General features: G+C 32.0%; 1 protein-coding gene across 1 annotated transcript in view; it reads right to left on the reverse strand.

Annotated features, from left to right (window-relative positions):
* The window catches only part of LOC139512259 (neuronal calcium sensor 1-like), a 34847-nt gene extending 14471 nt beyond the window's left edge, over positions 1 to 20376 (reverse strand). The window contains exons 1-3 of the mRNA XM_071299756.1: positions 20148 to 20376; positions 14827 to 14851; positions 13747 to 13795 (exon numbers count right to left, since the gene is read on the reverse strand). Of these exons, the coding sequence (XP_071155857.1) occupies positions 13747 to 13795; positions 14827 to 14851; positions 20148 to 20211 (138 nt within the window). The 5' untranslated portion in view covers positions 20212 to 20376. The remainder of the gene's footprint in view (positions 1 to 13746; positions 13796 to 14826; positions 14852 to 20147) is intronic.
* Between the last annotated feature and the right edge of the window lie 7210 nt (positions 20377 to 27586).

Here is a 27586-nt window from a genome sequence, read left to right on the forward strand (position 1 = left end):
TGTGGTCATAAACCTTGTGTTAAAATTTCATAGATTTCTATTAACTTATACTTAAGTTATTGTGCAAAAACCAAGAAAAATGCTTATTTGGGACCTGTTTTTGGCCCCTTATTCCTAAACTATTGTGACTTTAACTCCCAAAATCAATCCCAACCTTTCTTTTGTGGTCATTGACATTATGTTAAAATTTCATAGATTTCTTTTCACTTATACTAAAGTTATTGCGCGAAAACCAAGCAAAATGCTTATTTGGAACCTTTTTTTTACATGTATACTTCATTTTACATACATTTGTTACTTGGTATGGTTTAAGAGGGGATGCGGCTAAATGAAATCGGTCTCTTTCTTTAGTTGTATAGATTTATGTTACTGGCGAAGTAGCCAGTCCAAAGATTTATTAAATTAGGTGAGCGATACAGACTCTCAGGTCAAATATGCGCATCACTTGGCATCCGTCGTCAACGTTATAGAAGTTGAACAGTGTATTATATATTTATATTTATAATACGTTTAACAAGGTAAAGTATTTCATCATAAATTTCAAAGTTTAGAAACTTTTACACATTGAATAAAAATGTAATAATCGAAATGTATTATTTAAACTTATTTAATATTTTAAGACGTTTACAAATATTTTAATGTAATAGTATTGAAATTTTTTTTAGAAATACTTCATTCCGCAGAATAAAGGACGATAACGCAAACATATATTTAAAAGTCGGCATACTCTCAGCTCGGGACAAATTCAATATAGCGCCAAAGCAAGCGAAGATGAGGCTGAAATTTATACATTATAAAAACAAAAAGTAGAGTAATAAAGGTGCTTCAAGAACAAAAAACAAATTAACTAAGAGAAGGTTTTTTTTCAAGTGGTGCGAGTTCTGTCTCTTTGCGATACGGGTGCTCCGAGAAAGGAAGAATTTATTAAGAGAATAAGAAAATAATCCATTGATTAAATACATTTTTTGTTTGAGTGATGTAAGTTTGATAAAGTGATGCAAATTGTAATAATCAGTGAGAGTGTTTGAGTTTTGCGAATTGTCATAAATTCAAGACACAAAACCATGTCCGCCTGCTTACAAAACGTAGACGGTCAGGAATCATCTACGGAACTTTATTTGGGGTAAAATTAATAAAGCTACGCTTTTTAAAGCAATTTATGTATGAAGTTATAAAGTACATTGCATAAACACTAAGTGTTTATTATTATATAATACACCAAACGATCGTCTGCGCGTAGACAAACCGGCTAAAAAAATTGGTCTCCAGTAAAACTTTATATGTTTGAAATGTCTCAAAAAAACATCAGTACAGCACTTTATTATGTTCAGATTTACTTCAAGCTTATCATACAAGTCGTTTGTCGTTTTAATAGAACGAAAGATTGTTTAAATGACAATTCCATGCATGGTTTTCTCTTTAAATGTTTTATTTTTAGTCTGGATTTTCACCTTTTAACACAATATGTACTATAAAACTTATTCTGGGGAAGACATCAACAAAACCTCATCCTTTAGGAAGTTTAATTAAGCTTATCAAACATTTACATAATATTAATCATCATAACCGACTGTGCAATCGTCCCCGAATCATTTCCAATGTTTACATATCATTCGCTTTAAGTCATCCTTATGGTTGTAAATGTCTATTTGCATCTTACTTGATAAACAAACTGTAGTACTAGCACTGAGTTTTTAAAAATTAAGATAGTGGATTTCGTCAGAAACCGTCATTTTGAAGGACAAAGGTCAAACAATCATTACGTACATATCATACAAAAAAATATTTTCGAAACATTCCAATTTTATAAAAGAATGACAAATTCCTACATCTTAATAGCTTCCATTATATATCTATAAATAACCAATTAAAATTACTCCATGGAGACAACTGTTGCATAATATTCTGTTTGTATTCCATATTGTTATGGCATTTTTCTCCCATGATACACATTTAGCTTTACTATGATATTTACACATACGAAAATGTTTATGAATGTGTTATATATGTGTCATATTCAATCAGGTAACTCTATAAATGAATGAGCATAGAGTAACAAACGTACTACGAAAAGAACCTCTTAAAGTCGTTATTTACATATATATGAGCACTATAAGTAATACGCCAGTCTTTGATTCACAATCGTTCCACTAGAGAAATATTGCTACTGTCCATTTCACCTTATACATTGTATATATATATCATATTAACAATCACCAGTAAATGAAATTTATTCTGGAATACGCATATACATGTATAATATACACATGGAAAAAGTATTGCAACACCTTGATTTTTTAAAACTTGAAAAATCAGCCTCTTTGTTTGGATGAAATATAAAAAATATATGTATAATATTATTGAAACATAGTTTATGATAACATTGGCATTGAAACGAACAAAAAATGTTTGAAAAAAAAAATGATTTATATAACCACAATTTTAATAACAAAATGAAGTGTTTTTGTACAAAAAAATGCATTTTACAACTTTTACTGTAGTCGAACTTTACAATGTCAGACATTTCAAAATTAATGTTCAAATGACTGTTCACATCATGGTTGTTCGTTATACGCCAAAGAATTAGTACTTTGTGCGCAGCCTCCATTCAAACAGATAACCGCATCTTAACGTCTTCTGATACCTGCCATAAATCGACTAATTTGTTGCTAAGGTAGCAGCAACCATTTCTGATGAAGGGCATTGTTTATTTCATGATGTGTTTGAACTGGGGTGTCCTTTCGCGCACTTTCCGCCCAATAGTGTCCCAAATATGCTCGATATGGTTCAAATCCGGGCTACGATCGGGCAAAGGAAGATGAACCGAATTCCATTTGAACATTGGATCTTCCTCCACGATGCTAATTTCCAACTTTGGCGAGCTCTGCACTACGTGTGATACGGAAAACTGGGTGTCTGTTTGTTAGCAAAGGTCTCCGAAATGGTCTTGTCGCACGATAACCAGAAGCGATGAGTCGATCTCGAACAGTTCTTGTTAAAAGGCTCCTGTATGGCCACCACTCTCTTTTTAGGATTGTCTTGTATGCAATGGGTTTCCTTCTGACCAACCTTCATTATGCTTGATTTTCCCTAGCAAATGGTATAGGGGGTCTTCATTATCTTGGAAGGTCTTTAACAGCGTTTATTGCCTGATTTTTATTCTCAAAACGACTTATAGTGGAATGGTGATGACCAACAATACGTGCAGTTGTTACAGCGACATCCCTGCTTCTTTTATGCTGATAATCTGCCATCTTGCTGCAGTTAAGAGTTGTCAAGGACCCATTACATGGTGTCAATCACATAACTTTAAAAATTGATTATTTAAAGTGTTGAAAACAATGAAGATGAAAACATCTGTTTTGCTGTTTACGGGTACAGTAGCTGCATGTGCAGATAAAAACTTATCGAGTCGATATCTATTGATTAAACTCATGTGATACTTAAATAATGTTTAACTAGTTCTATTTTATCAAATTATATCACAAAAAAATAAAGAGTGTTTTTTTAATTTCAATTTCAATTTGGTGTTGCAATACTTTTTTCCATGTGTATAGTTCATATTATACAAAATATAAATTATCAAATATTAACAAAATTTTAGGAATCAACTTCCTCGTTTTATTTCCTGTACTTTCGTATTTCTTCATTCATAATGAGTGTTTGCCTCGAATGACAATGTCGTGTTTACATATGTTGGTGAACAACTGAAATCAACATAATTCTCAATAAGTTATAATTTGAATTACCGAAATTCCTTACTTCATTGGTGCTAGCACTACAACGCAAAAATCATCAGAGATGGAATTCAATACGCACATCACAATGTTAAAGATAATCATTTAAGCTGCTGCACAATATTATTTCTGGACAGCTGCTTATACAATCAAGGACTGAAAACACCTAGCGGAACAACTCCCACATAAGCATGTTTTATCGCTTACATTATTTTAAAAAGCCAAAATCTGCGTTTATGAAGCTATCAGCATCTTAATTTTTAAAAGTTCATATTTCAAAGAGATTTTATTCGATAGATTGTCAATAACCAGTATTAAAAATGGGGTTATTTCATACCTATATATACAGATAGATAACGGTCTCAGCAAAGGGTTATTTTCTCAGGTATTGGTGTTTTCTGTGGAAAAAGAGATTTTTTCAAAGACAAATTTAAGACGTACATAACACTACATGTATACGTCATATTACAAATATTTCCCGCTTTGTATGGCTTTAGAGGGGATGCGGCTGTATCTTCCTTTAATGATATAGATTTAGGTTACTGGCGATGTAGCCAGTCTAAAGATTTATTAAATTAGGTGAGCGATACAGACTCTAAGGTCAAATATGCGCATCACTTGGCATCCGTCGTCAAAGTGATTTAAGTTGAACAGTGTATTATATATTTATATTTAAAATACTTTTAACAAGGTAAAGTATTTCATTATAAATTTCACAAAGACCAGAAACTTTCACACATTTGATAAAATGTAATATTTTAAATGTATCATTTTGACTTATTTGATATTTTAAGACTTTCACAAATATTTTGATGTAATAGTATTGAAAAAAGATTAGAAAAACTTCATTCCGCAGAATCAAGGACGATAACGCAAAAATTGATTTCAACGAGCGCCAAGGCAGGCGAAGATGTAACTGAAATTGGTAAATAATTAAAAAATAGAAGAGTGATACGGGTGCTTCACAAACGGAAAAAAATACTTAGAGAAGATTTTTTTCGAGTGGTGCGAGTTCTGGCTCTTTATGACAAGAATGCCCCGAGAAAGGAAAAAATTATTATGAAACAAAGAATTTTTTTTTTTTTGAGTGGTGTGAGTTTGATAAAGTGCAAATTGTAATTATCAGTGATAGTGTTTGAGGCGGACGAGTTGTCATAAATTCAAGATATAAAACCATGTCCGCCTGCTTACAAAGGAATCTTTTACGGAACTTTAAATGGGATTGAATTAATAAATCTACGCTTATATTAAAGCAATTACTATATGAAGTTATTAAGTTTATAACATACACTAACGATTTATCATTGTACAATAGTTCAAACGATTTTCGGCTCGGTGGCTAAACATTTTTTTTTTCATATTTAATAGTGTAGATAGATGTATTTGTTGGAAATATCTATCAAAAACATCAGTGCAACAGTTTATTATGTTTAGCTTAACTTAGGATTATCATACAGAAGTCGTTTATCGTTTTAATAGAACGAAATATGGTTTAAATGACAATTGCGTGCATGGTTTTCTCCTTAAAGGTTTTATATTTAGTCTGGATTTTCACCTTTTGACAACATTTGTACTATAAAACTTATTCTGGGGAATATAGCAACAAAATTTCATCCTTGAGGAAGTTTGATTAAGCTTATCAAACATTTATATAATATTCATCATCATAACCGATTATGTTATTGCCATCGGATCATATCCAGTGTTAACATATCGCTCGTTTTATGTCATCCTTACGGAAATAAATGTCTATTTGCATCTTATGTGATTTACACGTTACATTACTAGCACTGTGTTTTTAAAGATTAAGACAGTGCATGTTGTCAGAAACCGTCATTTTGAAGGACAGACAAGCTGAAACTAGATGACAAACAAACTCATCATAGATTCCAGGACTAAATTTTATATATACGCCAGACGCGCGTTTCGTCTACAAAAGGCTCATCAGTGACGCTCGAATCCAAATGACCATGATTCTAGTGTAAACTTGAAAAACTTAATCCCCATAATATTCTATCATCTATATCTCAATTATTTTAATACCAAACAACAGGACAATAATGTATTTCTCATGTAATCTCCATAAATATTATTTTCTGAAGGCTGATAAAAATCAAACTGCAAACGCCTAGCGGAATTTAAAAAATATTGCTTTACTTTCTATATTGAGACTTTATATAATCAAAAGACGAAGTGGGGTATACGATAAAATCAACAGCTTGAGGAAGTTGAATATCAATTTTTAAGCCTCAAAGCTCACAGTAATCATCTTGAACAGACTGTGAGTATCTTGTATTTCCAAAATCATTGTCTCTGGTATATCTCATTCAAAACCCCTTATTTGGATATCAGTTTATAAGTTGTGGATATCTATAAGATGATGTCTGAACATTAGAACTGTTCACCCTCCGTTTGTTTAGTACTGTTCACCCGTCGTTTGCTATCGTACTGGTATGTTTTAATTTGGCAATGGTACGCGTGGTTTTCTCTTTAAGTGGCTTGTATTTAGGTCCGAGTTTGACCTATTGACATACTTTTTACTGTTACAAGTTTTCAGGGAAAACGCAGCAACAAAACCTTATCCTTGACGAAGTTTAATTAAGCTTATCAAACTGTTACATAATGTTAATCATCATAACCAATTGTGTAATCGTCATCGGATCATATCCAGTGTTTACATATCGTTCGTTTTATGTCATCCTTACGGTTATAAATGTCTATTAGCATCTGACTTGATATCATCTTATTCTCTAGCACTTTGGTATTTCAGGTATCACAGACGATTATGTAATTGCCATCGGATCATTTCCAAGGTCTATATTATGTTGGTTTTATAGCAACCTTTGGGTCATAACTGTCTATTTTGTCTTGCTTGATAATCACGAATGCGTGTAGTGCTACCTCTGTACATGAAGCTTTCCAAAGAATACAGATCAGAACGTCAGTACAAAATACTTATTTTTTGAAGAACAAACAACTTCATAGCACAAAAACTTGAAAACACAATCATAAAAAGTTATATACCCCTCTATACATATAGAGATCCATTATGGTATACTGCTGTCAAACCAGATAGATTCGTACAGTGTTTTGTAGACTTGTTTTACTTTGCGTCTTTTTTTTCGTTTTTTACTTGATTAATAGTTCGCTCTTTCGACTTTTGAGTTTTCATTTTTTTGTATCTTCCGCCTCTTTTTCACGAGGTTTTAAAGATGAAATGTAAGTCAATGTTTTATATGTTGCGAAATAACTCGTATATTATCGGAAGCTTTACCTTAAATTTTACACTATTTGAGATTTTGTAAAGAATTCAAAGAAAATTGGACTTTAAATATTCTCATTTTCGGCAATAATTTGTTTATATGTAGTTCACTAACTCGAATATTATATTAAAACAGAATTCATATTGATATTACATTTGTTTGGGAGTAAACTTTCTTGGTATTTTGCAATTCTGTTTTTCTGCAATTGAGGTTTTTGTCGAAACTTAAACTTTGAAGGTCTACGATTTATCCATAGGTATGTGGTTATTTAACTTGAACAATGTTTAGATGTACAACAGTGCGTACTGCGCCACGTGTATGACTTGCTTAATTGTACAAGGTCATTGCCATAATTAAATAAATAAAAACATTAATAAGTAAAACCACAGAAACTAATAGGACAAGTTAAAATAACTAATTGTACATTTATCATACTGTTATTAGAAACAAATATTGGTAATAAAGTTGGTACTTTGACAGGTTTACATCTCAAGGAATACTCATAACCAACGAAGGAACGAAATAAACGTTTCTAATTGGTTTTCCTTCCTTTTTATGCAAGTCCAAAGTGCAAACAAGAATAACGACCATGTAATGCAAACATTTCATAGTAATTACAAGCAAATATTTCTCTGAATGATATTTGTCTTACTTCTAGTAGACACAGGATTAATAAATCATGTTAATGGATGTTTCACCTGCATTTTCTTTTTGTAGCTGTCTTCCGGTAACAACTGATAGAATCGGAAACAACATATACTAGTGACGTTTGGTCTCGACAGATGCATCCCGTATTGAAGAACTATTAGTACACTGGCGTATTATTCTCTAGAATTACTGTCATTTGATGGTAAATGGACTCGGCGTTGTTATATGCTCGAGACAGAACTGTACATGTTATAAGAAAATTATAATTTTGGCAAACGAGATAACATTGTATATGCAATTAAAGATCGAAGACATTCTGATGCTTGCATGAAGGCTGTTAGTGCCAGTCTGTCTCAAAGTTAGACAGGGAGGTAATATATCAAAACTAATTTACTTCCATTGTTAATGTTTCATGCAACAAGCTTTTTTGGGCCCTTTTAAAGCAATCGTTTTAATTGTTATCAAAGGTACCAGGATTATAATTTAATACGCCAAACGCGCGTTGTGTCTACATAAGACTCATCAGTGACGCTCAGATCAAAATAGTTATAAAGCCAAACAAGTACAAAGTTGAAGAGATTAAACGTCTCAAAGTTTACATTGTAATAACTGTAGAGCTGTACCTCTTATGGTCCTATACCTATACGATCTTTCGTAGCATAAAAGGCATATAAAAAAGCAGAATAAGACTCTATACAATAAGAGCAGTGCATTATTAACTTGTATAGTGTCAGTTTTGCAATTACATAAATCAATCACTCAGTGATAATGTTATGTAACTCTTCTGAATCTGTTTTCCAGGATAACATTTCAACAGTTTTATGTAAAAATATTTTGGAAACATCTGTTGCTGCACAAAACTTTAGATACAATAAACTTAAAGGTTCTGCCAACAATAATCTTTCGACGTTATAAAGTCAAAATCTATACAACGTAGACATTGCATAATAATTAACATTATAAATATTACGATCAGACTTGCGTCATTGCTTTATTTCGAATTATGCATATTAACGTCATATCCATTATAAATGTATATTGTTCACGATGGATCTTTTTCATTATAACTCGATTTTGAGAGTCATTGGGTCAACTGGAAAGTCTTAAAAATTGATGGTTGTTGAAAAAGGTTTTCAGTTTACAATACATAAATCTTTGCATAAGACGTTCACAGGTATTCTGTAGCAGGAAAATTAGATTCAATACAACTACAATTGTTCATGTTTTGAAATTGACATACATATGATAGTAGGAAAACATTTATCTAAAAGGGGGCACGTCTCTGTTTGTAGTTTTTGATTAATTACTGTAATGAATGTGTACATGTATCATTAATTGGTAACGAACCATTTCACACGTGATCCCAGCATCAACTACCTGCCAATCTCCTGTCAGCTTATCTGTTTTATCATGTTACATAACAACACGGTATAGTAACTGGTATTGAAGCGTATGTACAATTTTTGTATAATGATCACATCCAAATACTCTTAGAAAAAACAGTAGAATTGTATGAAAAATAGTGAATTTTAATTACAACGCAAACTGTTTGCAATTGAAAAAGAGAAACAGAAAATAAACTCATCATTGATACCAAGATTAAAAATGGGTCCACAAGACGCTTGTTTCGTCTTCAAAAGACTCATCAATGACGCCCATAACGTCGTTTTAAAATCTAAGACTATGTATTGAGTAATTTCATTTTTTCGCATCTCAAAATAAAAAAAAATCTCAATCGGAGGAATTTCATTGTTTGGGACTTCTTGGACGACATCTTGGTGCAGGTTTTTTAAGAAAGAAAAAAATACACAGAATGCATTAGATTTTGAAACGGTGAAAATATGTACAGAACAACAATCCAAACTGATTTGAGAACGTGCGAAAAATCACGTCCACAATTATCATTTGAATTAGAAAGGAAAGAGATACGTTTTCATTTCAAAAAGATGTTTCTTTGTGCATTTGTTACCTTGCAAGATAAAGGAAATCGAGGAGTTAGAATGAGATGGCAGACAGCGATATCATAACGTAATTTATATTACAATTAGTCGAATACGCCTATAATTAACTTACTTTAAAATATTTGTGCTTTATTTCTACAAGCTACATTTGACTTTGCACGTATTCTAAAGTACTTTAAATGCACAATTTAATGTTTTGTGCAAAATGTGATTGCAATGTTTCAGAATAGTGAACGGCAAAGTGCCCTCTTTCTTCACAGCATTATCAATTATCATTCAATCAATGTGAAAAGTAGGAAAATAATTAATACATCATTGTTACATAAAGAAAAACTCCATATGCAATTTTTCGATTTTCAAAATCATTATTTTTTCAAAATGTGCATCTGGTGCAGTACAATTGAGACATAGAATGTTATTTCAAATCAAAACAATAATCTGCATAAGCCGGAAATCTACATACTAGTGTACATAGAAATCGTTTTAAGTTTCCACAGACTTTTATAATATAATTTTGTATGTGAAATTGAAATAGATAATTGTAAATTGATGATCTAAATATGCAGGCATTGATTAGTCTTACTTCGATCAGTAAAGCAAATAACAAGTGTGATGAACAAGTTGAAGAACATAAATCATCGGTATTTAATCTATCTATTCTCCAAAAATGAAATGGCATGGTTCGTATTATATAAACATTAGCTATCTATCACCTCTTACTACGTCTTCATTAAATAAAAAGTGAGTGGGCCATTGTAATGCATTAGAAATAAGAAAATGTGTTATGAGTGCCAATGAGACGACCCGCCACCCAAATCAAAATGTATAAAACGTAATCTATTATATAAGTCAAAGTACAGTCTTCAACACGAAGCTCAGATCAAATGCTTATTGAATGGTTAATTTAAAATAATCGAACACTGTTCGATACTGAACGATATCATTGAACGATTGAAACTGGTATATATAATAAGCGATGAATTGAACAGGAACTACAATAGATCACCAGCATCAAATACTCCGAATGACAAAACATTAAGCAATGACACAAGGCAACCATTGACCATTGACCATGCTGATTCCTCATTTCAGTGTACATGGGTATATGTTGAGTTTTTGAAATCACCAATCCTCTTCCACTTATCTAGATAACCAGATTAAACAAAAAGATACGGTTAAATAAAGATGATGAAGAGTGGCTGCCGGCGGCAAATTGATAAACATATTCAGGACGAGTATATGTATTAAACTAGACCGACACACCGAGCCAGATTTTTAACGCGTTAGTTCACAAGGTAATAGTCTGCATGCAGACAAGTCACCCTTACCCGGACACATTATTCTGACTCCGAGCCGACCAGTCTTTGCACTATCTCCTTAATGTCGCACGGTAAGCGGAGAAGCAGCAAGTACTTATTCTAAAGACCTTGGTTTGATCCGGCTGGGTTCAAACCCACCACCTCCCGCATACGAGGCGACCACCGAAACGGGTTTTAATAAAGAACATTTAATTAAAACAATTAAAAATTTCAACAAAAGCACTTAACTCCAATAGAAGCTTTCATGGTGGTACATGTAACTGGTGAAGTTTATTTTTTGCATTTGTTGTTAAAAAAGATTCCATTAACTTTCAAGTTGCATTTAAATTTGATAATTTAAATGTTGTACGGAAATGTTGTACTGAATTTTCTTTCGATACTCAGACTTTTATTTTTCTTTACATATGACATAATAGTTTTGAGTCTTAGGAATTGCGAATTATTAATTATTTCAACCACATGTTTGTGTTTCAAATCATATATATCTCTTCAGTATACTTAAGACAAGAAAATGATGTAATATGATAATGTGATAGCACGAATATTCCTGAAGGGGTATAACATGAATATTCATAGATGTTGACCAATGTACTTATTATTAATTTACGAGCTGGTGATTATAAATATAATAAGGTAACATTTGATCACAATGCTTTTGTGTAAACAATATTTTATTGTGAACAATACAAGTATAATTATAAACACATTCACAATCAGGATTCAGAAACGCTTTGTAAGATAAGCGAAATCAAGAATTGACTACGGTATAGAAATATGATCATACATGTACTCTTGTTTTCGTCAATTGCTTAAGTACGATATCAGTTTGGCTTTGTGGAATGTATAAATACGCAGACATGTTCGGTCAAAACAGATGACTCGTGTATGGGGAGTGCACACTCTGCACGTTAAAGAATCATTGCAACAACTAATTTGGGTCCTATCAAATGTACCTGCAGTTTCCAATAGCCAGGCAAATTTTCGCCCTTCTATAAGTCTATTTACTATTCGAATGTAAATGCGTTAAGCAATCAAAATTAATAATAAATCGAGTAATAATGTTTATACTACATTGCTTTAAATGTTCAGGTCGTCATATTCAGGCGTTATACCGTAAAATATGTTACCTATTATGTCTGTTTAGTTCACGCATCGTTATAAATATAATGGAATTTGATGCGACTGTCATACAAGTGAGACGTTTTGTGCTATAAAACCAGGTTCAATATACCATTTTCTACATTTGAGAATGCTTGTACCAAGTCAGGAATACGACAGTTGTTGTCCTTTCGTTTGATGTGTTTTATCGTTTGATTTTGCCATTTGATTAGGGATTTTCCGTTTTGAATTTCCTCGGAGTTCAGTATTTTTGTTATTTTATTTTTTATATGACAAACTAACTTTGGTTGATATGCACTTCAAGTTGCCAAACGATCAAATATATTGCACGAGCTAGAGATCTTTTAATTGTATTGCAAAACTTTAAAATGCAATGCATGAGTTTCAAGGCGTTTTTGACAATGATGCAAACTTTAGTAACGTCTTTGACATATTTTAAGGTTGCTATGCAACAAAGTGTGATACATATGAAATATATATTTCTTTAAATTTAGTTAAACAAAAGATAGACGTGTTATACTATATGCAACACGTGTTGGGTGATATTTAGAAGAGTATATTTTGATGGCAAGCGCTGTTTTCTGCTCTTTTTATGTATTATTTTCTTTGTTGATTGTGAAAATTCATAACAGAAAATAATAGTTCAAATTAACAAAAAAAACTGCACTAAGAGAAAAATCAAAGGGTACCGTTAAGTAGCGGATCAAAAGCGACCAAGCTGATATTAAGAGAAGCAAGGACGATTAATTGATGGAAAAACGATTATATTTAGACCAATTAGCTAGATGTTGAATAGATCGAAGTAAACTAAAAAAAAACATGTATAGAACAGTGTGCCTTATAGCGAACAAACTTCGAGATCGTGGTATAGCTTCCACAAATACAAACTTATAGATGACAAAGTAGAAGCGAAATACATTTATTATTAGCAAGATAGTATAAAAAAGCGAAATAATATATATACTTAAAGAAAGAATAAAACAGGCGAAAACTAGCTAAGGACAGTATATCATAGATAAAGAGAACAGTGAGTCCAGTTTAGACAAAGTTGCATAGGAGTAAAAACATCGAAGCTGCAAGAACTTCAAACAACACGAAAGCCGTTGTTATTCCATAGTGAACATCTCTTATTTAGTACCAACAAGAAAGAAACAGTATGATGGTATAGGCCATGCATGGTGGTACAGAAATCTTAAATGAACAATAGAACAACAACAAAAAATCATGTCGAACCATTGACATTAAAATTAAAAACTAATGATGTATATGTAGTGAAACGAAAGGTATATAACACATAGTATTTGGTAGTAGACTATATGTATTTGACATATGATGTAGTAACTGTGAGCGTGACTTTGAATCAAATCATAGGTAAATATAGCAATTTGGTGTACACAAAAATAACAACGATATTATATCCATGTGTACAACACATTGTTATGGAGTAACCTTTAACAGATGTGTTAGAAATGCGATCCAAATTTGGAAAGTCTAACAATATAACATGACTTTTTTTTATTAGCACAAACGATAAGGGCATACGTAATATAGTCAAAATCTATAAGGTCAACTTTACCTTTAGAGGTTGTAATCTTAAATCTTTGATGAATAGAAGGAAGATGAAGGGACAGTCATATTTATAGGTATATATAGTTGGTATCCCACTCATTTGTTCTAAACCGTATAATATTATACTTACATCTAATGTCAGTTTGCCGTCAGGACAATCCTTCATGAAACCTTTGTACCTGATAAAAATAATAAGTTTATATTATATACATATCATCTTTTAAAAACATCTATAATTAAAACATCTTTCACTTTCCCTTTATTTGTTGTCATTTTTGTTTCTTTCATTCTTTTAAAATCCTTGTTATTTTTTCATTGATTTTGACTTAAAACAATGTCTAACTTTGAATTCTTAGTCTAGTATATGAAAAGTCTAGAAAGAATAATTTCAATTACTTATATCTTGAAAACAAGGACACGGTCCATCAATTTTTTCTGTCTTTTGGTTTGAAAACATTATGATCCACAGTATAAATATATGTGTGTATTGATAGCTTTTCAGTGATGGTGTAATGATTTTTTATGATAATTCTCCATATAATGTGGACTATACTTAAATTTTTCTGAATGAGTCTGTTTGAAATTTTTAGGTTGTCCATCTGAATTATTTGCCCTATTCAAATGCATTATTTTTTATTGAAATATTCTGCAAGTATCCTAAATGAGCACTGTCTTTATATTTATAAAGGTTATGTATCTTACAGTGGGATTGACAGGTAAATTGTGACAGTATTTGATCGATCGTTTGTCTGTTGTTGGTCTACAGATGAACGTTGTGTTATCCATTTTCGCTCAAGCTGGAAAGTAGGGCGTCTTGATATAACAGAAAGATGTGTTATGTTTTGCTAAACGTTTCGAACAAGAATGTTGTTTGTTTTGTTAAATGTGCCCCTTGAGCTTATTGTTGAAGGCGTATTTGTTCAACATCTTCGTATGTTGGTCTCTGGTGGATAGTTATGATCTCTTGGCAATAATTCCACAGCTCTTTACCATTTCCTAGGTTGATTTGACTTGGTTTGACTTGAGTAAACAAATATGGTAGCACTTGGGATTTGATTATCATGAATAAATGCTACAGTACGACGTATTTCTCATCAATAATTGATAATACAATAAATAGTTCGAATAATTGTTTGCTTGATTGACTGGTCGAAGGCCCTTCGACAACACTTCAATCCCTACCATGGAAACATATAATACATAAACGTACCATTGTTGAATTTCCTCTTCTGAGACTGAAAAAGAAAAGGAGATGTTAAATTAAGGTATACGGTGTTAAGAGTGCAGATATAGATGTACTTTATGCTCATTATATTGTTCAAAATGACTGGCTTGCTTTGTAGACTATCAAACATTAGGCGGGTAATCCCAATTTCATTTTCTAGGAAGATTTATTATAAACTTCGCAATCATGACAATGAAATCTGAAAATAATAAACTCTTTTGGCAATGCAGCAATTTCATTGCTGATAGAATTTTTGTGGTTTTTTAATCATACAGCCAAAAACATAATCTAAGAGAACTTTTCATGGATATTCACAGCCATTAATAATTTGTAACTACCTGCTTTTGAATACCTTTGTTTTTGTAACAAACTACAAACTGTATTAATTCACGTATTGTTTTTCATGTGTCTAGCTATTCGTAATTCGTTTTGTGTTGTTTTCACCAATAATATTGTGGAAGTTTTCCAAGATACAATTAACTGCTACGTGATTGTGTCTTTCATTTCTGTTAGAAATTCTTGGCTAAATTATAACTCATGGTTTCAAATATTGCACCGTCATGTAATTGTGAAATCAAAGATGCGAACATTGATTTTAAATCTTTTGATGTACGAGCTAGTCATATATGAATTTATTTAAAAGAAGAAATTAAGCACAAAAATATTCCGTAGAACGTAATCTTGGAAAATCAAGACAACTTAAACGTGGGTGGTGCAGCCTGAATTTTTAATGTCATTTACAGTACAAAGAAGCTATCTGCACTTTTATGGCATTTTTACAACTCCGTTCCGAATATACTCTCCAATTCCTCATAGTACAATAATTAACATTTTGGCTTATAAATGTTTGAAAATGAGCATAATTGGATGTATTGACAACCGATATAAAGAGCATGCTGGTACGAAACAGACTTTTTGGAAGGGAGAATAAGTTTAAGGCCCTATATGACAGTTATATTAACTACAAAAATGTATATCTTTCGATTACAATTTTATCACACCAAAACAGACTTTTTATTTATTCTTTCGCATCATGTTTAACACTTTTATATTTTGAAAGACAAAAATACCTACTACAATGGTACTAGTTTGATTGAATCTTGAATAGCAGGAGCTTAAAATGTATGAAGTAACTATAATTATTGCTAGCCGTGGCTCTAGCCTAGTTGGTCGAGCGCGTCGGGCATAGTGCCAGGTGATTGTGTGCCTCGATATATCAGTAGCAAGAGTTCGAATCCCAGCCATGCAGGGAAGAACAAAAAAACTTTTGCAAATTTACAGATCTGACATTGTTGAGCTGATATTTAGACGAATCATATATATAGAATGTGTTTTCAGCTTAAATGAAATGGATAAAATCTAACTGTTTTGAAAGCATGCATACGCCCAATCAGTTGAAATTGAAAAAGATATAGTATACTACCGGCTTAACTACTTTTTCTAAAATGTATAGTTAATTAACAATATTACCGAAATAGTTTTATTCATCTGACCAATCTCTTACAGATAATTGCTGCCAGATTGTTAATTGGTGTAAGTAAGGTGTGGGAGGCTCATCTAGATCTGTCCAACAGTATTCCAGTTTTATATTTTCTATTGAATATATGTATGCACACGATAATTTTTCGAATGACTTTTTTTAAGTGTTTATAATGCGAAAATTCTCTATTAGTATTGCAAAATTTTGATAGTGAAAAACTATGCCTAGACTTTTTTTTTTTTTGTTTATTGGTCAGGCTGTTGTCTCCCCATTTCCTTTCTCAATGTTATTGTAAGTTGTCTAGGTTAAGGAGTTTGTTCTGTTACATATACACAAATCAAGTTTCGCAACCTCACGATGATATTTTTACATCGTATACTAATAGATATACGCACAAAAACGTGTTTCAAACAAAGAAGAAAATGCTATTGATGTCCCTTTCTCCTCGTAATCTTTGTATTAGAAAACAGGCAATGAGAACTTTTTCAATAATACATTCACAAACTGACATAAAAATAACAGAAGCAGCAGATACTCAAGTGGGACGTCTGCCTAATAAAAATAAAGCGCCAATCGACCTTTTTGTTATTGACATAAGCAAATTAATTAAACATCGACACAATTAAACAAGTGAACAAACAATACATTCGAAAAACCCTTAACCTTTCTCTCCGCAAACGATTCAGTTTGAATAAAAGTTAATGTCCGCGAGTGGACAATTATACTTTGCAACCAATTAAGCAATGGTTTATTTTAGCGTGCTGACATTGTCAATGCTGCCAAACGAAGAAAGCAAAGGCTAAAGTCTGTGAAAGGAACTAACACAAAGTAAAACATAATAAATAAGGATATTGATTTATTGGTTACTGGCTGCTTAAGGTCCAATGGCAAACGTTAAGTGCACATTCAGGACGAGAATACATAAACGATACAAACAACCAATAGGTCTAGTAATAGAGGCACGGTAATTTAGACTGCCACTGGAAAATGAGGGTATGTTTGATAGGGACACAACATTTTCCATGAAACAGGCCATCTACAGACATCTGAGAATTGTTACGATGGTTTTTACATTTAACATGCAGAGCGCGTGGTACTCTTTCTACACGAGGCACCGGATTTAACGTCCCATTCTGAAAGGATGTGCCTGTGTACTCGTACATCCCTCACTGCCAAATAGACGACTCGCTTTATTTGTAAGGGGGATTTCTGCCGATCGGAATAAGACCTATAGTGTATTCTCTACCCCCCTTTAATTTGGGGGAATGTAAATAAGGGATGAACGTGCAGTTTCTTATGACAAGCAAGAGTTGAGACTTTGGACGGTATATTGATCAGGGAGTTAATTATGATTCGTGTATTGAAAATTAATGAAAACAAATGTACGAGTAAAACATTGAAATTTTTCATCAATGAGCTGAAAAATTAGATGTCATCCTGAACGATTGTCAAATAAAGTTGAAACGTCCGAAATAAATGGCGCAATGAAACTATAAAGACATACGTATTAATGAAATGCATCCGAGAAGCTTGTGTATGGTACACAAAGGTTGGAATCAAATACATTTAACATAATGCGTTTGTTGTAGTAATAATGTATACCACATTGTGTAGGGAGTAATTATGTGTAATGCATGCCAAACTCTCATCATTACCAGGTGTCTGTAGAATGCTTTATTACCTGAAATTTGTTTGTATATCCTTATCTTAATTATTGACCAAGATACATATAATAATATTATAAGGATAGATACTTGCATATTTGCACATGTGAAACATCAAGTCCTCTATAAATGTACATGTCAGAGGCGGATTTTTTTTTTTGGGGGGGGGGGAGGGGAAGGATAAGGCTCTAAACACGACTAGTGTAAAACCATTCAAACTATGTTAAACGAAGTACTTGTAAATATTAAGAAAGAAAACAACACAAACACGGTACGGACGATGTACATTTGAAAGTTGTTAAAATATTGTCACCATTCATAAAATGTTACTAAAATGTACAACTTTCAGTATTGGTCAAACAGGACGTTTATGGTGTTAAAAAGAATATTATTTTATGACAAAGTTACATAAATAATACCTGTGGGTATGCGCATCAATGAGACAGACACACAACGACAAATAAAAAGAACTGTTTGATAATAAAGAATAAAAAGCTCGCATGGAAGATAAATTCGATAGTTTCCAATATTTTACTATGCTCCTATCATGCCTATTGTTAAATTATAATTCATATCACATATCTATAGAATGTAATGGTAATCATAGAATATACATGCATCTATATTTTATTTACATGGTTTTTTAATCTCTATCAGTCTATTGTGCTCTTTCCAATAAATATTGAATTGAATTTATTCCTATTAATGTAACATATATTTGGAATTTTTGTTTCTAAAACAGATAATTGGCACTTAAATGAATGTTATGATTTAAACGTACGATTACACTCAAAATTTCCATAGAAAGTCGAAGAGAGAGAATGGAATGTGCAAGTGGATATGTTAAAAAAGTAAGTTAACATGTCTTAACATAACACGTGAAGTTTTTAAGAAGTTAGAGTCTTAACTGGCAACACGTTGAAAACAATAATAGTTAAGTTTCAGTCCTAATTCGATATTTAAGGGTCAGTAAATTCCATATAGAGCGAAAACAAGCGACAAAATATAAGCTACTACAATGCTTTCTGCACATTGGTATCGTGAAATATCAGCCGGAAGTCACAATGTATCGAGCGGCTGACATTTTACGATATATATATACCCAAAAAGAAAACCGATAATCTGTTAATGCTACAAATTCTGGTAATAATTTCGCCTCCCTTAAACGTTTTTAATGGTTTTCGTTCCACAAGACGTAAGGCCGACAAGTTATGCCCTTGTATTTTGATGTTGGAATGAGTTTTGCGCAAGTAAAAGTGATTGCGAAATGTGAAATAGGCGCAAGGAAAAATTACCAATTTCCGTATGTGATGCAAAATATTTTTTGACATTCTTTTGATTATTGCCAAAAAATTTAAACATGGTAAATATAAAACTTTCATCATAAATTATCGGCATTACCGGCATCCCTTCCTCAAAGAGAGACAACTCTTCCAAAGTCAACACAAACGATTAATTATTTGGAATCACAGAAATTTTCGAATGAAGCACTCAAATTACTACAAAACATATCTCTCTACTATACCGGCTTAAAACAAAACTATTTAAAGGCTAATAAGCAAAATAATAATCTGAAATGATTTGATTCTAGTAAAATTGGGTAATTGGATATAAAATTCTGGTAGAATCCGTTTATCATTGAAATATTTATCTAGCTAACAATGTGATAATTAAATAATAGAATATGTGGATAAGATGTTATAAATCATAATGGAGCACGCTTCTGCAACTTTATGTTGTGGTTATCATAAACCTAATATTGATTGCTTAATGTGGAAGGCTCCCTTGGTGATATCAAGGCACTCAATAAATCGATCGATATTATCCTTGTAAAGACAAATGCAATTTACTAGAATAAATTTGAAACGATAAAAAGCTATGTATTCAAACTTGAAAAAGATCATTGTGTTTGTATATAATCACTTGAATTATAGAGGGGCACTTGAGGGTTGACTTGAAATGCCCCTTAATGAATGCACATGCAGTGTAAAAATATAACTAAATATACAAAATATATATTTATAGTTATGTATTCAATGCTATTAATATCCGTTGTAGTGAGAAGCGATATCATTGAGTTATTTTAGAGCTAAACATTGTGTACACAAATTATAAACACATTTAATGAATTAGTTTATAATTTAATAATCAGATATACTCACAATATGTTTTCTTTTTTAAATCGCTGACTTCTTCTGGTTTTAATTTACTATTCTTTTTTCCCATTTCTAAATTCCCAGAAATACATTATTCACTCTCCCATTCTTAATATTTGTGGTAAGCATCCATGTATGAACCAAAAATACCGCATCTGACACGCTCATCAAACGCTACAAATGCAAGGTCAAATAATAACGGTTACATCAGAGGTATTCCGAATGTTGTGTTGATGCTGATTAGCTTATCTTTCATAGAGAAATGGCGCCAATTGTAATTCATTTAAAACATGCATGTAGAAAACAATAACGTTAATATAATCATCATCCCTAGCCATGGTTTTGCAAATTTCTTTGGTTTGGTAATTAGGTGCATTGGAAATCGATTTCCTCTTATTTAGGATATATGCATTGAATGTTAAGATAATTCTCTGAAAAACAGGAACACAATATAAAAACATTCTGTACAAGCAGTCTGATGGGTAATTAAAATCTATTTATGATAAAAACCATGTTTACAATATCAAGTATGGATGGATAGCCGATCATTACACATGAAACAAGAAGAACAATTATAGTTTCAACCTAAGCTTTATTTAAGATTTGTTATTAATCTATTTTCTATCTCAGAAAGTATTAATTGATTGAGAACATCGAAACATGCAATGAATAAAAACATCTTGGGGACATCAAAAGTTCAATGTAGGATAAATAAAAAAACTTAATTCACATAGTTTTTCATTGGCCATTGTTTCTGTTAGCGCTTTCACCGCATCTCATGCGGTTCATCAGACAGAATATATAATGCATATCTTTATTTTTAGATTTAGATTAATTTTGTATACAAATTGTTATGTGCATGTCATTTTTATGGTGTTGTTATATAAAATATCTTGAATGGCACAGTTGTCAATACAAGATTGGGAAGACACAGCATTTCATGACTATTTATACTCGGGGAAACCCTTATTTGAGGACTATAACTCACATAAAGTCCATTCAAGGTTTCAGTCTTCCTTGCATATTGTTTTTAGATCTTGTATTTTTATGTTTTTTGTCCTGTTTATAGTTTCTGTCTCTCTGTTATACTTTTCAAATTAATGACAGAAACGCTATAATTCAAGACTATGCATCGTTTTGATATAATTAGAAAGTTAATAGATCCCGACATTCATCATATAAGAGACTTCAGAATGAAAACTTTTGAGAAACTTTTTACATTGTTTGTTGTACCAGTGCTGTACTATATAGCTTTTCGATCTGGGGATACAAAGACTTTGCATGCTTGAATCAAATTCAGAACAAAGCGATCCGATTTTTTTTGGCGTTCACAAATTTGCACCGAAATTGACAAAACACGGTGAAGTTGATTGGGTGAATGCAAATGATTGACGATGATGCAACATTATTATTTTATGTTTCTTTAATCACTCTGTAAGGTTTATGTCATGTTGTAATTAATGTTATGCTCTTAATGGGCCCTTTAATTTGGAAAATAATAATATTGTATTGTATTGTATAAGGTATTGGATTAAAAAATTGTATCTATGTACGGCACTCGTGTATGTACATCTTCAATTGGGACTTCGAACGATGTACGAACAATTGGTCATCTGAAGTGAAAAACACTATGTAGGATTTAAAAACACTATGTAGGATTAAAGAACAATTTTATTACAAAAAACACCTGCGATTTATTGTAGTGCTAAAGAAAAAAATGCTCCACTGATTGGGTGAAGTTTTAACGAACATTCCGAAACTACGAACATGCAGTCTCAAAAACCCTGAATATAGCTGTGAACATTACATGGAACTAACCCTTAACCGTAAACTCCGGTGTGGCATTCTTCCACTTAGTTTAGAAATTTTTCGTTTTGTAGGTTAAGCCGGAGATGACCGTTTTTGTAACTGTGCGGAATACTAATTTGATTTCCTCATAAACTGTAACTTTTACCACAATTTACGACTTCAACATTTCTCACAATATTAACAATGTCACTGACATCCTAGAAAGACTGATAAATATCTATTGCAAGTTTTCAGTAAGAGAAACAATTTTTCATATGAAAATTTTCGATAAAATTGATTTATTTTGTTAGTCGTACCAATGACATTAACGTTTAAAGTGACTTATAGACTGTCGGGTGTTCTTACATGTATGTTTGCTTTTATATTTCTCTGTATTAATTAATATATTGTGAAAAACACATTTTACTGAAAATAATAATTTACTACTTACTTACTTGCATTCTGTACCTTGTTGCGCTGTCAGACTTTTAGTACCAATTATGGTGGTTCTGAAGATTATCGGCAAATCCTTGCATTTTACCCTTATGTTCTAATATTATTAGCCATGTTTGCGGTTTTGATCGAGAACCGAAATAGAATTAAAGAAATATAAACTATATACCCCCTTCGGATCAATTATGTAAAGTCATACATATGTTAAACGCCAAAGTTGTTTAAGATATTTGAAAATATTTACGGACGCCAGCAACATATAAAAGCAAAGCAGCAAAACATTTTTTTTTTTAAATCAATAATAAAATTTACGAAAACATTCATTTCCAGGAGGTTCTCGGCAATTTTCAAGTATCTTGGAATTTATGTTAATATAGTAGGTATTGTAACAAAATAGAATGAACAAAAATAGCACTCATCCTTTTTTTAATTAACCTTGGAGTTCGGTATCTTTTTAATACTTTTATTCTCATCGATCTTGGTTTGTTTTAGGAATTGCTATCGTTGAAAGTCAGTCGTACTTAGGATGCCTGTAGGCGTTAAATTCGTCTATTTATGCACATCTATTATTCATTATTACCGGATAACCTCAGGGGATGTGCCCAATTGACTTTTTGGCTTTGGCTGCAGACACTCTGCCAAATTTGTTATTACTATAGGTAACCTCCGAGGATATTCCAAATTGACTTTTGACTTAATATCCTGACACTCAGAATTGTCTGCAGAATAAAATTTTAAAACAATTATTATAAAATTAATCCAAATAAAAAGATGAATTATAAATAATTAATATAATGCGGCTTAAAAAAGTAATTAGTCTTTTAACTTAATTGAAAGAGTGTCGAACTAATTAAAAATAAAATCTCAAATCATCAATATTATAGAAGATAACAGACTATTTTAATATAATAATTGAAATCCTACGGTACGCTATACAAAATGATTTGAAGATATTTTATAAACCAATGAAACAAAAGCGACGTTTACTCGTTTATTGTATTACTGTTAGCAAGGGGCTCATTGGCCTTTTCATGGTCAGTAATAAAAGACCAGACAGTGCTAAAAGGTAAAATTATTACAAAAAAACGTTGATTTATGTTTCCTGCCCTAAGAAATATATGAAAGTGCGCGTAGATATAGCATTAACTGTCAACCGTTTTGCAGTCGTTGAGTATACTACTTTATATTTTAAATTAAATAATCTAAAAACCAATGTAATTGCAGAGGAGAATATGCAAAAGTTAATGCAAAGGAACCCTTAATTATTACCTAACAACAATGTGATACTTTCGGTGAGAACAGTGGTGTATATTTAAAGAAATGGATAGTTATTCATACTTAAATTCTCCTTCGCCCTGCTCGTCCGAATTTAAAGCATTTAATCACTAAATTCAATAGGCTATAATAAACAAGACAAACACAGATATAGGATTAGTTGCTCGCAGTAACATATTATTTTCTCTTGCGATACAATATTTTATTTTACTTTATTGTACATATTTCTTCGATTCAAACAATATATAAACACATGACATATAACATTGTTCCTTTTTCGCATCGTTTCTTTTCCCCCGGCTAATACCTCCAACGCCTGTACGTACAATAAACATAGCAGCAATTAACTGCACATATACCTATGTGACCAACTTCAATTCGACGTAACTGCGAGCACCTTCGATACTAATACATTTAAATCCCAAACTTTATATAGTACCTTTAAACCCCACCCATAAAAACCGCTAAAACTTTCCTCATGCCTCCTGCACCTAACATCAAACTTATAAATAGTACATACTGTTATAGTAGGGTGCCCAATCAACAAATATTATCGATTTGCCTTAACGGAATAACATACGGCTATATTTTATATCATTGGAAAGAGTGGAACAATCCTCATCGAAATAGCGTTGTCGTCGATGTCTACCGTGGTCACGATTTTTTTAAATCAGGGTCAAAGGTCAGAGCAAAAATTCAAGGAAAATGCACAGTCACATTTAGATAGCTTGATTCTCCTAGATCTATGCGTTTGGAACAAAATAAAAACAATTAATTTATAGAAAAATATCTTTTGTGTCTACATTTAGAACTTATTTTATATTTTTATCCCCAAAAATGACTTTAGATTGACTTTTTTGCATGTAGGGTGCAAATTTGAAATTTTCAAACAGCTGTTAAATAACAGTGACCTTGACCTATTTCAATTTCTAAATTTGTTATTTTTGTATTCAATTCGTTACAAGTAATATCTAAAGACGTTTTTTAGATCTTAACTTTAATCTCTTGTTGAAAACAAAATGTGTTTTTCACGTCTTTTGATAGTAAGGTGTTCGTCAATTTCAAGGTAAATATCAAAATTTTTTATTGGGTGCGAAATAGTATATATAAATGAATTGTTCCGAAATTAACATCGAACTTGATTGAATTTAAAGCTCTGTGTATAACTTTGCTTTGAAGAAGTAAAAATTACTGCAAACAGAGAAAAAGAGGGGGGGGGGGCAAAAGTTATGAAAAAAATGTCTATTAGAACAGGTAAAACACCCCTTCTTACGTATACTAAATGAGCAACAATTGGCTATAATGTTTATAAGTATTCCAAAAATGTAATAAGGGAGAGGGTTATGTACAGCACCGATGTTTTTACAAACAAATGCAAACAAAAAAGGCGTAAGAAACCAAAGGAAAATTAAAAACTTATAAAATGAAAACAAGCAGACAACAGTATTGCTAAAACACACACACAAAAAAGATCAAATGCAAATAGAAAATTATGATCGAGGCTAGTATTTCCTACTACGTTCTATGGTCTCCTGTAGTTTTAGCCCATCAACCATGCCAAGGTCAGAGAACATATGGCAGGGTTTTTTTTAGTTTTTTTTTTTAATTTACATATCTTTAGGAATCCCCATTAGAAAGATTATTACTATATTTCCAACGATATCAAAATTGACTATATGTTTTATTTATTGTTTAGTAAATATTATGGACTTCTTAATTTTCATTCGATAACTAACAATGATTTATAAGGTACATACAGAAAAATGAAATCTTATGCATCGTCATCTTCGTCGTCATCAATGTTACTTACTGCAACCAGATGAGTATTTACATTTTGACATATGTCATTTGCCTGACATGGGCATACATCTGTACAGGATAGATTTTGTCGAAGCAAATGCAACCCTTTAAAAACACAGATTCCCCCTCACAAGTACAAACTAGTCTTGCAGAAATTCGGATGACATCTGACCTTCGAGATAGACAAGTCATTTTTCTTTTCCCATTCGAACTGAAGAGGAGAATGCTAGGTTAGTTTTGCTATTTTGGAAGATATCTTTACGTCTGGAGTGAAGCGCTTATTTCATATTGTTTAAAAGTAGATTCACAAGTAGGAAATTTGACAAGGGAGAAATTTTAAATTGTAGCCAATTAAACGCTCAATTTGTTTAAGCACAATGATCTATTTTTAGTTTTGACTTGAGATCATCCAACCTAACAACAAGATCTCGAGCTGCATTAATCGATTCATCGATGTCACAATAAGAAAGATTTGACAAATCGGTGAAATCATCTGGGTTGTCCTTTAAGACTTATAAACAGTGCGCCTATCGATCCTAAACAGGACCGATTACATTGTATCGCATCATGTAACATCATGTGCGACTGGTACCATGTTACAGGTGGCAAATCCGATACTTTTACATGTGTCATGGACAGGTAAATAGCGGAGCAAATCTTGTGTGCAAGCTATATTGCCAGTTTGAAACCATAGCTCATGCAAATCACAAAATACTGAACTCCGAGGAAAATTCAATCGGGCAGTCCCTAATCACATGGCAAAATCAAATGACAAAACTCATCAAAAACGAATGGACAACAACTGTCATATTCCTGACATGGTACAGACATTTTCAAATGTAGAAAATGGTGGATTGAACCTGGTTTCATAGCGCTAAACCTCTCACTTGTACTTATGAACCCATAAGATAAGAACATCTGTATCTTGTGACTTTTTTACTAATAGCCTACTCTTGATTCCTTTCACACCGAACTCTTTGTCTACATGTATAGCATGTACAATCATGCGAGTATCTACTTCATCGGGCGTACAAAATAATTCTTCAAACCTGAATACTCCGTCTGAGCTGGTTTAGGGTCCTTGGAAGTGTTAAATAGAATATGACTTCTTCATGTATTATAGTAACTGTTGATATACCATGATGCCGAACAATTAATTCACCAAGAAATCTGATTAAGGCCTGCTGGTTCTCACTGACCCAAAGAAATTTTATACAGTCAGGAATTTGACGACCTTCTATATATGCCCTGAAACACTTTACAGACGAACAAGAACTTGATTAAGCTTTAAAATAACTGCAGTTGTGTCTGCTAGTGTAAGATTTATAGCAAGAATGACAGTACAACATTTTGTTATCATCAGTACGAAGATAGTCTAGGTCTGAAGCATCGTGCAATATACTAAAATATACATGATCTTTCCGTCCTCCCATAGCCTCGATAAAGCTTTAGTGTTAATTCCTCGCATATTAATAGGCAATTCAGTAGAAGAACCATGACATATAAGTTATAACACACTTCTCCCATTGTATTTTAGTCCTACTTTGCTTAGGGTTTGATTAGCATAGTTTAACAGGACTGTGAATGTGTGCCATATTCCGGGTCTGAAACGTGACCGAAGGATTTGTTTTGTATATTATAATTATAACAAAACTATCAATTAAAAGAAAACAATTAAAGTTATAAAAACCAACAAAATGATATTTCAAGTTACAAAATAACGATCTTCAAACAAACTGGACTATCAAAAACAAACAAATTGGCCATACAACAAGTAAAAAAAAGAAATGAAGTTAGTGACAATTGTCCTAGTTAATGACCTAATAGTGTAAGCTACAAATCGATTAACGGCACGAGAAAAGGCGTGTTTGAATCAAGACAAAATTATCACTAAATTTGTGTTTTTAATTGCTGTTTTCTTTTCACCGATTAACATTACACGAAATATATTTGGCACACATATGAACCATGTCTTATTGATGTAATCAGAGTAAAAATCCCGTGAAAGTAACACGTAATAAAATTGCTTTCGTTGAAAATGTTGTTAATTTCAGCTATAAAAATAGACCTACTAAAATCATGAAATACTTATACTTAAATTATATAAATATTTTTTAGCTTTCTTTATA

The sequence above is a fragment of the Mytilus edulis genome, chromosome 2 (genome assembly GCF_963676685.1).
Source record: "Mytilus edulis chromosome 2, xbMytEdul2.2, whole genome shotgun sequence".
NCBI classification, from domain to species: domain Eukaryota; kingdom Metazoa; phylum Mollusca; class Bivalvia; order Mytilida; family Mytilidae; genus Mytilus; species Mytilus edulis.